The sequence below is a fragment of the Abramis brama genome (genome assembly GCF_963993115.1).
Source record: "Abramis brama genome assembly, chromosome: 10".
Lineage (NCBI taxonomy): Eukaryota > Metazoa > Chordata > Actinopteri > Cypriniformes > Leuciscidae > Abramis > Abramis brama.
In genome coordinates, this window is record NC_139972.1 from 18,307,266 (window position 1) to 18,320,962 (window position 13,697).

The 13,697-nt window shown below is 38.6% G+C and overlaps 1 protein-coding gene across 1 annotated transcript; it reads left to right on the top strand.

Annotated features, from left to right (window-relative positions):
* Positions 1-8,435: 8,435 nt before the first annotated feature.
* LOC311091521 (uncharacterized protein) lies at positions 8,436-10,927 on the top strand. Its single transcript, XM_084127480.1, has 7 exons — positions 8,436-8,580; positions 8,743-9,060; positions 9,256-9,564; positions 9,653-9,785; positions 9,876-9,919; positions 10,481-10,593; positions 10,684-10,927. Exons 1-7 carry the CDS (start codon positions 8,535-8,537, stop codon positions 10,822-10,824), a joined length of 1,104 nt encoding a protein of 367 aa, XP_083983606.1. The 5' UTR covers positions 8,436-8,534; the 3' UTR covers positions 10,825-10,927.
* Positions 10,928-13,697: the final 2,770 nt, after the last annotated feature.

The following is a 13,697-nucleotide window of genomic DNA, read 5'->3' on the forward strand; positions in this document are numbered from 1 at the left end:
AGATTAATTACATAAATGCCCAGGCGTAAGTCTAGTCCCAGACTAAAATTAATGTTTGTGCTGTCTTAACTGAAAGAAACTTACACAGAACCATAGTTTTGTCTGAAGATGCACACCAGTAATGTTATTCTCTAAAGCAAGTTTATAAACTCTACTGAAATGTCTTAATTTAACTAAGGCCTAATCCTGGTTTAATCTAAGCCCTGTCTGTGAAACCAGACCATCATGAAATTATCCCTTTAATAGACTAAATAATCAACAAACAGCTTTCAACGGTTTATACAAAAACTACAAGGAAGCCATACTGGTTCAATAATGGGATCTTCCTGGGAATTCTCTGTGTAGCAGTATTTTCCCTCCGGACACTTTGTGCAGTCTGAAGGGTCACGTAGACCTGGCTGTCGACTGTAGGTCCCTTTGGGGCACGGAACAGGATTAGGATCCTGATTAGGATGTAAATAATAGAAAAGAAAAGAATTGCTATGTTTCGTGCCATTTATCTTCTGACATGATGATTGACGATGGTTGTAATGTTTCTGACCCTTGAAATGATACTTACAACACTTCCACCAGGACAGTAAAAGCCGATTGGGCAGAAGACCGCTGAGCGCTGGGGTTCTCGATCCATGCCTTGAGAGCAGAGGAAACCCGGAGGGCAGACCATTACTCTGAGCATGGCTTCCTCACTGGTGGTCTCATCGCTGCAGTAGTGACCCGGCAAACACGGAAGACACTCCTCTGATCCCTCATCCTAAGGAAAAAGTGCAAGACAGAGAACCAGAAGAGAGGGAGATGGATAAATGAAATGATGTATTTATTTGTTACAGTAAGACAACATGCATTAGATTACAATGAGCTGTCCGGCTTACAGAATAACTTCCTGTTCCACAAACTTTTGGACTGACTGTGGCCGGATGAGGACAGAAGTAGCCGGCAGGACACACAGAACAATCTTCTGCTCTCCGTCCCCCTTTTATCTGACGAAATGTTGCCCTGGACACACAGGGAAAGTAAAATCCACTGAAGTCTTACCCAGCTTTATTTCAGCCAAATGGGACTGTTACTCACGGTGGACAGGAAGTGGGTTTGGATGTACCCTCCTTACAGTAATAGCCTTCTGGACAGACCAGACAGTCCTCTTTTCCACCATTACCTATCTTTGTGCTGTAGGTGCCTGGAGGGCATGGGTGCTGTGAGCCATATAATGTACCTGTAGATATACACACACAGTATGGGTGAATTCCAAACGCCGTTTTTGCACCCTTAAAGGGAACGCCATTTCTAGGGGAGTCACAAAACAAACTGAACAACTAAATTCCTTCACGAAGGGGCCCTTCCACAAGGGAACATGTGATGGTCACTTCAAGGAACTAATTTAATTGTTTATGGTCATGTGACCCAGGGTGACAAGTCCTTGTCCACAATTCATTTAAAATCTAGAGATAGTGGGAGTTGGAGTTAATGTATAAACAGAATTATTCAAATTGATTTTTTGTGATACTTTACACACATTTTTGTCATGCATTTCATATTGTTTAAAACATTTTCATAGGTAAGACATGTTTTTAGAGCTTTATGTGTTTAATGCTTAACTTATAAAGTTAACAGATCGGGAACACACACACATATAAAACATATTTTGAAAAACTTCATTATAAATGTACATGTACTTTTATATATACATACGTAATAACGTAATAACAATAATAATAATATTATTTTAAATATTTTGGTTAAAGTTCAGCTAAATATTTGATTGTCCTTCTAGTTCTAACTTTACATGGCCCTCTCACATCAAAAATTCAAATGAAATGCATATCATGAAAAAAAAAAATCCAGTCTGCTCAGAAATTCCATAAGATATCTCCAAAAGTGATTGATTATTTTAATGGCTGACTAACTTAAAATGAATGTTTTTCTTCAAAGTGGAAGAACATTCAGATATTCACAAAGCTTTAATACCTTCAGGGCAGTAGTGCCCAGAGTTGCATCTTCCAGATGGACCGCCCACTCCTGCTAAACAGTACCAGCCTTTTGGGCATGGCCGGCACTCACGCTCTGACTCCAGTCCACTTTGATCATTCCAGGTACCAGCGGGACACTTGTGCTGAGTGGGGAACATAGTGCCCGCAGGACAGTAATGCCCAGGAAAGCAAAAGAGTGGAGGCCTCTGGACACCACCCGTGCCTGTAAAGGCGAAAGTTGTTAAATAGTTAAAAATGAAAGGTAAATAAAACTTGTAAATGTATAAAGTACATGACATCCAGCTCTGAATGCACCTCTAAGACAGGCATAACGTGCAGGACACCGCTGGCACTGGGAGAGGTCAGTGAGGTCTGTGCGGTTACTAAGGGTACCGGGAGGGCAAGCACTGGATGGGTCGTTTGGTCGGGTAGAACCTGGTGGACACACAAACCTGAAAAAACACACAGAGATGTTTTGGACAGAAAAAAGATATAAAAATGTTCAAATCCTGCTGAACAGCTTTCAACCAGCTTTTATCAGCCAAAGATCCCAGCCTGACCAGACCTTTAAAGGGGTGGTTGATTATGATTTCACTTTTTTAACTTTAGTTAGTGTGTAATGTTGCTGTTTGAGCATAAACAACATCTACAAAGTTAGGACGCTCAAAGTTCAAAGCAAAGGGAGATATTTGCTTTTTTTTAAATTGCTTTTTAAAGACTACAACAAACGGCTGGTAGGGACTACATGACATTCCTCCAGGGTTAGTGACATCACCAACCCTAAAATTTACATAAACCCCGCCCCCTGAACACGATTCATAGATTATCAAGACAGAATATGCTAATCAATGACTAGAAGATAATTACACATAAGCTACATAAATTCATCAACTAAACATTCAGAAATGTCCTGTTGCTTTCTACATGTTGTCACTTCTTCTTGAGTCTCTCCATCATTGTCTGAATCCGATTTGAACATAAAAGGCTAAATGTTTTTGAAATTTTCAGTGCATGTCTGTGTAAGTGCAAGCTGTTGAGTGCAAGCCGCCCTCTGTGCGGGAGCAGCAGCTCATTTGCATTTAAAGGAACAGACACAAAACGGTGCGTTTTTGCTCACCCTCAAAAAAAATTTTTTTAACTTGCTATATACAAATATCTGTGGGGTATTTTGAGCTAAAACTTCACATACACACTCTGAAGACATCAAATACTTATTTTACATCTTGTGAAAAGGACATTATACCACCCCTTTAAATCAAGTACCTGCCCAAAACATAAAAAAAAAAAACATACCAGACTGGCCTGACAAGTCTGAGAAACAAGCTTAGACTGTTTTTGTTTTTTTTATTCTCGAGTACGAAAGACACTAACCCTGGCATACAATCCACATCAGGAAACTTCAGTGCAACTTGTGTGCATGATTTGCCCGGGTAGCAAGGCCTGCAGTCTGCCAGAGAATCCTGCCCCTCCAGAGGGTTAAAGGTGCCTGGCTGACAAGGCATAGGGTCACTTGTTCCCTCTGGACAATAGAAGCCCGGTGGACACTTTAAACAGTCCTTTACACCTATGATGAAAATAGAGACAAATATCAACCCAACAGCAAATTTAATTGTATGTGCTTTAATAAGATTGAAGATTTTGAGAAAGAAATCTTACTCAGCGCCCCCTGATGAGGGGTGAAGGTCCCTTGTGGGCATAAGGTCTCACTGAGTGTACCTGCTGGGCAGTACCTCCCACGGGCACAAAGCAAACCTGGACCTGCAGAACCTAAAATCAAGGATGGTTTAAAGTGTTCTGTCCTTTAGTCAATGTCTATTAGCTTTTGAGGATAGTGTACTCTTAGAAGTTCACTCTCAACTTTTATTCAAAAAATAAATAAATAAATATATATATATATATATATATATACATATATATATACACACACATGTACACACATACATTGTGTATACACACACACTATATACAGTATATATATTATAATGACTAGAGATCAGTTACTGTATACAAACAGCACTTAAATACAATCCCTTTTAGATTAATCTAAGTTTAGTACAACAATAAACTAAACCGAAATGGTGATGTGTTTTAGCATATGAGGAAAAAATTGCAAACAAATTTTCCATATTCTCTGCACTCCTGACCCACATCACACACTCTCTACAGCACTTTTCAGTCAGGAAACAGCTGAGGGCAGGAAACGGTTCAACAGCAGTCGTTCTTGTGGGTTTAGTCAAATAAAAGTTACATTGTACTATGATTTTTGCTAAACGCACTCAAAACATTTAAGTAATTAGACTGTTTCTACAAAAAGAGTATTGCTATGGAAACACAGATCACAGATAATATAATGACAACAAAAAGCAAAAGAAAATGTATAGTATGCGTGTGTATAAATGTGCGTGTATAATAAATGCGTGTGTATGAAAAATGCATGCGTGTGTATAAACGTGATCATCTATAAGTGTGTTATGGGTTCATGCCCTAACCTGTGGGACAGTAGCGACCCTCTGCACACCTCTTGCAAGCTGCCCTACTTGTCTGACCCAGTTGTCCTCCTGCGGTTCCAGCGGGGCAAGGTGACCCATGCGGCACACCCGTGCCCTCCTCACAGTAATACCCTTGAGGGCACAGAAACTGAGAGCTCGGCCTCCGAGAGGTGCCCTCCAAACAATAAAATCCTGGGAAGAACAAAACATTTCCAGCTATTATCATGCATATTCCAATTATTCATTATACAACACCTAGTTCTGGTCCTCGAGTTTGTATCTTTGTATCACTCCACTTTTCTGTTTGCGTGTTCCAGACAGAATGTCAATCTGTGTGTTAGTGGTGGGGATTTTACAGCGTCTCTTTCTGCAAGTTACATCATCACACCAGTAGGTGGCGACAAGTGACTGTCTTTATGAGTGAGTCATTGAATTCAACCAACCAATTCTTAAAAACACTCGTAACACTCACTCTTAACACTCACTTAAATCAGCAACGAAACAGCACAGGGACATGTAACAGTTCATTGTGCTTTGACTTTGTTTGGAACTACTTTAGCTGGTGAAGCAAAAAAAGATTAAATAATGTTCACATTAGTGAAATTTCGCTGGGGAAAAAAGTCCATTGTCTATTGTCAGTCATGTGGTGAGGTATGAAGCATTGCTCACATAGAAGCCACATCAACGCAGCAATTTCACGTGAAAAACCTGCAAAAAAACCTGCGAAATTCCTGATCGCACAGATTCTGATTAGAATCACTGGATTGCACTCGTGAGTTTTCGCCGCAGAAGGTTAAATGTGAGCTCACCTTAAAGGTACATTCATGCAATGTTATACTGCTTAATTGTCACATTAGCAAATAGACCCACAGGTAAAATGAAAACTGAGATCACTAAAAATATACTAATAAAAAATAAATATTAGTACCTGCAGGACAGATTGCACAGTCCCTCTCTCTCTGTAGCCCCTCCTTTGGTCCATAAGTTCCTGCCGGACACTGTATCGCAATATTTGCAACACAGTAATGCCCTGCAAAAAAAACATTAACACTCAAAATTGTGGTATTGAATGTGAAAAGCATGCAGCCCAACCTGAAATACTGCCTCACCTGCAGGACACACAACACAGTCTGATCTTTCTCCGTCTCTGTGTGTCCCAGGAGGACAGGAGATAAGCTGTCTTGACCTCTGACCAAGATGAGACTGTCCCCTTGACCAGACCGGAGTCACTGTACTCCTGTAGGCTGAGGAACCATTGCATTTTTTACACTCAGTCTGGCCCGGCATGTATGAATAATGGCCCACGGGACAAGGAAGAGGCGCGGACATCTTTTTGTACGGACAGTGGCTTCCTTAAAGAGAAAAATGAATATACTTTAAATGGATATACAAGGAATTATGTGTCTGTAAGTGTGTGTGCCTGTTGTGACATTGATGTGCGTGTTTATTTTGGCTTTAGCAGGTGCAAGTAAGACATCAATTGCATGTGAATTAAACATGGGAGTCCATGTTTACCTGTGGGACACAGGTGACATTGAGCACTGCACAGAGTGGAGTAGTAGCCTTCAGCACAGTCAACACACTCTGTCTGGTTAAAGTTTGGCTCTTCTCCAGGGCCACACTAAATGGTAAAACAAACAAATAAAAATGGTTTACGGTACAAAGATGAAATGTAAGATTACAAATATGGTAATTCACATCAGTTTGTACCCACCTTCATTTGAAAGCCCTCTATGCAAACAAAGCCAAAGGGGCATGGCAGGCACTGGGTGAGCCCCTCTGGAGAATACTGTCCTGAGAGACATGCTGTAAGGTTGCCTGATGCACTGTCACAGGAGAAACCAGCCGGACAAAGCTTGCATTCCACACGGTCTTCTGTGCTAACCAAACCTGGGACACAGGGCTTTAAAAAACACCAACAATTATACACACACACGTTGGGTTTTCATGTTTTATGGGGACATTCCATAGACATAATGATTTTTATTCTGTAAAAACTGTATAATCTATCCCCTACCCATCACAGAAAACTTTCTGGATTTTTAGATTTTCAAAAAACATCACTTAGTATGAGTTGTTTTCCTCATGGGGACAAAACAATTTCCCCACAAGGACAAGGATTTTAAATATCGCCATCTTTGTGGGGACATTTTGTCCCCATAAGGTAGAGTATATATAGCGCATAAATAATAAATAGATAAAATTATAGGATACCTGGCAGTCCTGTATACTGCTTTTCCCAGTATAAGGGTTAAACATGCCAGTGGGGCATTTTCTGGGTGCAGACACATTGCCAGGACAGCTGAAATGCCAGAAGAGAAAAAAGAAAAAGAAAAAGAAAAAAAAACATTTAATGTTTTTTTAAGGTTGGATGCAATTACACAAATTCTTCTATAAAACGAAAATTACACTTACAACTGCCCTGCAGGACACTCAAGGCAGATCCCTGATGAAAAATAGGTTCCCTCCGGGCATATTTGAGTCTGATTACAGCAGATTAAACAATCTGAACTCTCAGGCCTCAAGTCAGCTCCTGCATCATAAAGATATTAAAAAAAGAATTACTAACTGCATCAGTTATCAATATATCCACACTCATAACGCTTTTCAATGCTTAATCAGTAAGCACGTTTCATTTCTTTTACATACTAGTCTGTACTGTATGTAATGAATTTCATCTCATGCTGATGATGCCTACCTGATACAAATACATTCCAACTTTGTCTGAAGCCACTCCATGTCACGCAGAAGATAAATAAAATAAAATATCGGTTCATGCCGATCATTTTTAAGCTCCCCGTTACATCGCAGCGGACTTCTGTCCTCAGTCGCTCTATAGCCCCTTTAAGTCTATCAGTGAATAGGGACACCTCAATAATTGAAAGTGAAATTCAAGCCATGTAACTCAATTCCAGTCAGAAGCCAGTGATACACTCATTGGGCAGAACTGTGAACTTTACTGTCTAGAATATCAGTCTGTTTTTTAAACCATGGACTGTACAGGATCTTATTTACCTTCCGATTTCTTAATGTTAGGATAATAAATATTTTATGCCTACATGCACTTACATTTGAATAGACATTCTTCCCAAAATGAATTTAAAAAGAAAGGATAAAAAGAAATGATAATTTGCAACATTTTTACACTATGGTACTGACAATTGAAAGTGAATGTAACAATAAAAAAAACCCTCTAAAATAGACTATAATTTCTCAACTTTTGGAATTTTGATTAAGTTTTCCTTTTGATTTTGAAATTAAATTTGACCTTAACATAATATGCACCCACCCACTGTTACAGTGCACATTTGAATTATTATTTTTTTTATAATAACACCTTAAAAAGGAACATATACATGTAAAATAGCATAGTGCAGTAAATGTAAAAATAGATTGTAAGTTTTTGTGGTAATGCGAAGGCACGATGTTTCCTGTTCCTTTACGTTGAAATGGAGCTTCAAACCTCTGCAGCTGCAAACTGTATTAACCTCCAGTTTCCACTCCAAAGCTTGAATGTGATCCAGTTTACAGCAGCAATCGGGTGATAAATTAATCAAACTGCTGAGAAAGTCACTTTGATTCATTAACATGGATGTTATCAAGAGTCAGGCTGTGAACTTCTTTAAATATCATTCACGCAATTTCCATTTAATTTGTTTAGATCCATGGAAAATGTTAATTAGGTAAAAACAACATATGAGAATAACATCATCATGAATCAAAACCATCGAACAGCTCCATTTGATTGACATCTAAATTCCTTAGGACATACCCTATATTAATTTATTTATAATGTCTATTACATAAATAATGTACATATTTTTTTGTTAAATGATCAAACAAAACCACAGTGCCATGCAAATCAAGCTGCAGAAGACCAATGACATCTTGCCATGCGTCATGATGCACCAACACCTCAGTTAACCACATTTTCAGAGGCAGGAAACTAAGCCCAACTTATGGGGAGGAGCTTCCCTTTGTTTTTCACATATGCTATATACTTTTTATTAAATTATCATTTACGCATTCAGATGCAAGCACATGCAAGATATGAACAAGTATCTTGAATGAATGCCAAAACATGTTTCTGATTCCTGTGATGCTGCTTTTACAATTAGGATTCCAAGGTAATGTCACTGGAAATGCTATATATTATTTTTATGATTAAATGATTAAATTATCTGTATCTAATGTGGTAAATCAGATATTTCCTTAAATTCTTATATATTCACTTAAATACTAATATAAGTGTAATTTCTAGATGCTGTTAACTTTATGGCTCTTCACAGATGCTGTAAGTACGAGTTCTGAAATCCAGCGTGAAATTAAGAATGTAAGACTCCACGAACCGTTTACTTTAAATTGTACCTACAACTGTTCCAGTGGATTCACTCATGGTAAATGGAAATGGGAAGAAACTCCAGTATGTAGCAAGTGCCGCTGGGATCCTAAACAATTTACATTAGGAGACGTGTGCATTGTGAGCATATACACAGCTCATCTAATTATGGAGCAAACGCATTATAACTATTCTTGCTTTTCTGAAGAGAGTGACACACCGGGCATTCCTTCGAAAACAGAGCTTCTGGTAACGCTGCAAGTTATCGGTAAGATGCGTTTGAGTTTATCGTTTATGATGAATAACATGAATGAATTCATCCCAGGCCTTTTCTCACTTTATGTGCATTTATGCTTCATATAGTCTGTAAGTTGTGTATCTGTAAGGATAGTTCTACTTACTGTGCTATTTTTAAGACTATTGGTTTATATTATTTTTGTGTCCTTGTGTCTTTCTGGTCTAGATCTAGGTCCATCTTTGAGAGTAAAGTCGTATAGGGGTCAGGCAGAGTCAGATGAAGTACTTACATCCTTTTCCACTATCGAAGTGATGGCAGGAGCCTCACTCATACTTCACTGTGTTGCCATTGACATCAAACACTGTGAGGTCCAGTGGGTCAGAGAAAACAGTACCCTCCCTTTGACCCCAAAAAATGACAGTGTAATCCAGTGGAGTGAAATCAAAGGAGAGGATAGTGGACGATACAGGTGCCAATCTAAAGGGACTTGCACACACCAGGCTTTCACTGTGGATATAGAGGTTAACACAATAGGTAAGCGTTTTACACTTCCAAAAATATATCAACACATTTTCAGATTCACATACAATACAGTCCATCAAGTCAGCATTTTGCCATACAGATGGATTCACCTGGGCCAAGGTCTTCGCAGCTTTTGCAGTGTCTGCAGTGGTTGTCCTGACGGCCCATCTGGTGTATCTGTGCTACAGAATAGGGTGTAAGATAATGGATTCCACTAATATAGTCCATGAAAGGTAATGCACAATTGCATATGTAAAATTAATCATTATGAAGTAGCAAAACATACCAAATCACTTTAACCAGCAGTATCTGGTCTCTTGCAGGGATCCATCCAGAAATGCTGTGGTGATGAGGCCAATTGCTCAAGGTCTCTCTCAATTTATAAACATTAATATAAAAATAAAATATACATATAAAATGTACACACATACATACACAACACTACTGTTTTAAGTTTTATATAAGCTTTATAAATGAATACTTTTATTCAGCAAGTATGCATTAAAATGATCAAAAGTTACAGTAAAGAAAGACAAAAATAAATGCTTTTCTGATTTTCAATTCATCAAAGAATCCTGAAAAATCAGTTTAACAACTGTATTCAACATTGATAACAATAAAGAATGTTTCTTGGGCACCAAATCATCATATTCTAATAATTTCTGAAGGATAATGTGAGACTGAAGACTGGAGTAATGATGCTGAATCTTTCCATCACAGGAATAAATGACATTTTAAAATGTATTCAAATAGAAAACAGTCGTTTTAAATTGTAATAATATTTCACAATATCACTTTATTTTTGTTCGAATAAATGCAGCCTTGGTGAGCAGAAGTGAGTTATTTCATAAACATAACAAAATCTTACCAACCCAAAAAGTTTGAATGGCAGTATGATTCAAGAGTTAACTTCTTTTTTTATTCCCAGACAGCCAGAGTGATCATGAAGTCCCTTACGCTGATATTGTGATCTCTGTGAGGGGATCCAGCAATCCGGATCTATCTGACACCTTTACCCAGACTTCAAAAAACCAAAGACCGGTGACAAAAATATATTATAAATAAATACAATTATGTATAATTGCATGGTGCACGGGACCTGATGAGTGACAGTGTGAATGTGTTTTGCAGAGATGGAGAGATGAGGCCAGAGCAGGATTACTGCATGCTTCAGCTGACAGACTGCACATCCACTCTAAAGAGGTCACTAGAAAATTAAGCACAACGTCTGAATATGCTGTAATTACCTACTCCTCTGAGGCTCTTAGTTAGTTACTTCAAAACACTGTATCTCTAATAAAAAAAGCTGTCTTCACAATTGTTGTTAACTGCAATTAAAAATCATTAAAGTTTGAATGCTTGTGTAAACTTTTAACTTTTGTGTAAATTTGTGTTTCATGCATTTCAAAGCATGCTTTTATATTCTTGAAGGAAATTATTATTGTATTACATTTGTTTTGTATGGTGACGCATTGCTGCCACATACGTATTATTTTTCCACTCAATTATGTCGTAATAACGAGATGTTATGTCGTTAAAACGACATATTTTCTCATAATAACGAGATGTTATGTCGTTAAAACGACATATTTTCTAGTAATAACGAGAATTAATAACGTCGTTAAAACGACATATTTTCTAGTAATAAGGAGATCTAATGTCGTTAAAACAAAATATTTTTCTCGTAATAACGAGATGTTATGTCGTTTTAACGACATCTTTTCTCGTAATAACAAGATGTTACAGGGTATGTCGTTAAAACGACATCTTTTTCTCGTAATAACGAGATGTTATGTCGTTAAAACGACAAATCTTCTAGGCCTTATAAGGACATGCGCAGTCATGTACAAAATATGCCTTTATCCACATAAAATGTATAGCCAATCATGTCTTTATCATACTTCTATGTTCAAAAAGCTGAAGCAATAGCAGCCCCCAATGGACATTCATGTTAAAAGATCAAATTCTGTACACACCTTATTAATAAAGCATGTGTAGCCTACAGATTAGCAGATGAGCCCAGAATACGAATATTGCATTTAATTGCACATTAGGCTAAGCGTTTTCCTCCCATAGAAAACCCATATAATAAAGAAAAAGCTTAATGTGGCTTAATAGGCTACTTCAGTTGATAAAGATCAAATGCTGTACACACCTTATTAATAAACCATACTATCCTACAGAAAAGCAGATGAGCCCAGAATATGAACGCAACGCATTTAATTACACGTTAAAACGTTTTCCTCCCATAGAAACCCTTTATTATAAAGAAAATAAAGGTGGCTCTTAACGTGGCTTTCTATCGGAGGATGGCATTGCGGTGCACAGCAAATCATTTACATGGTATTCAATGCAAAACAAAAATTAAAAATATAAGTAACCAATAAAATAAACAAATTATTGTGGCATTAATTAGCCCACAAACAATATTTATTTTAAAGCCTAAACAAATTTATTTAAAGCTACACTGTGTAGGATTTTCTCCCATCTAGCGGTGAAATTGTTTATGACTACCAACTGAATATTACTTTCTAGCCCCTCCCATTCCGAGGGCGTTTTAACTCCTACGGTGGCCGGATTATTTCAAATCTGCCGGCAGTCGCGAGTAATCTCCCCCTCGCATTCGTCACGGTGCCGCTGAGTGTCAAAACGCGAAAGGCGAAGCTTGAATTTCCAGGTATGTCCCGCTTTGGCTGATGTATTTTCAAGATGGAGGCGCAACATGGCTGCCACCATTCGAGCGACTCGCTCGTATGTATTCTAAATGGCAGATTCTACGCTTACGAGAATACTTGATTAGTTGGTAGAAGTAATTACACATTAATGAGCACATATCATTTTGAAAGAACAAAGTGTTTTTTTGCTAAGAATCAACTTAAAAAATTACACAGTGTAGCTTTAAAGAAAAACACCAGCGTTGGGCGTTTACCTGTATAGGCTAAGTGTTTCAGCTGCCCTTTTCAAACTGGCGTAAGAAAATGCAACAGAATTTTATTTGTTAAACATGAAGAGGTCTTATCCGTCTGGTATGGCCGCTCGCTCTAACGTTAACCTAGATAAATGTTCGCTATTATTAAGAGCATATCCAAGTGTTTGTGTGGAGTGTGGAGCGCGCACTACATAAAATGGAGTCGCCGGTGCCATCACTCGCATTTTCCTATCAATAGTGGAAACAACTTAAAATTCTCCATCATTTCTGGTCATACAGAAAAGAATAATACATCAGTCGCAACTACTTTTATTTGTGTAAACTCACAACAACAAGAAAACGTTGTGCTTTTGTAAAATAAAAGATAACGAACAGGGCGCGCTTTCATGGTCTCTGTGAATTGGAGCGCGAAAAATGCACCATTTTGCTTTGTTGGCATCTTTGCTTTTTTTGACCAGGAAGATCTATATGACTTTAAGGCGAAATGAAACGGAAGTTGCGATAGCCTTAATTCCCCCCACCAATTGTGACACAAGTAAAACAGCTTCTTGAACAAGACAAAATGCAGGGCGGGACCATAGACTGTAAAAAAATATGGACGTAGTGTCCGTGACGTCACCCGTAGGTTTCTGAAGACCGTTTTTGAAGCCTAAAGTGGGCGTGGCCGACCGTCGCCATCTTGGCAGCGCGTCACTCCCGAATTTTTTTTTTTTTTACAGTCAGACAATGAGCTGAGGCAGGCCCGGGGTGGGTAATCGGGAGAATTCCCGGTGGGCCGCTTCACTTTTGGGCCGGTCGAGTTCACACACGTTCCGCATTCTGACACCGCAGCGCGCAGCCTCTGCATGGGTTGTACCATGTGAGGGAGTTCTCCCCTCCCCTCCTATAGAGTTGGTTGGGTCCATAGCCCGTCTTTTCCAAAACGTTTTCTCAGGTAGGCTACCGCGGCACCGCCTACCGATAGCTGGGCCGGCCCTACCGTAACGGTATGCGTCAGGGAGGATGGATGGGAAAAAGAGGCCAGGAGGTATGGAAGCTTGTTTCCACCACAGAATAAAACATTTTAAAATGAACTGAAAAACAGTGTATAGACAAGCCTCACAGACATGAGAAATATAGCTATCTATATAAAGCTTATAAAAAATGTCCACCAACGAAAAAAATCCAATCGAAAGCAAATACGTACGGTAGGCTACCATCTGATTATGTAATCCTG

What these genes read in the sequence shown, in the direction of transcription:
- LOC311091521 (XM_084127480.1), top strand. Translation starts at nt 8,535, where the DNA reads ATGTTTCTGATTCCTGTGATGCTGCTTTTACAATTAGGATTCCAAG. An exon ending in ACTAATATAGTCCATGAAAG is followed by an intron (nt 9,786 to 9,875) that starts GTAATGCACAAT and finishes GGTCTCTTGCAG; the next exon opens with GGATCCATCCAGAAATGCTG. An exon ending in CTTCAAAAAACCAAAGACCG is followed by an intron (nt 10,594 to 10,683) that starts GTGACAAAAATA and finishes TGTGTTTTGCAG; the next exon opens with AGATGGAGAGATGAGGCCAG.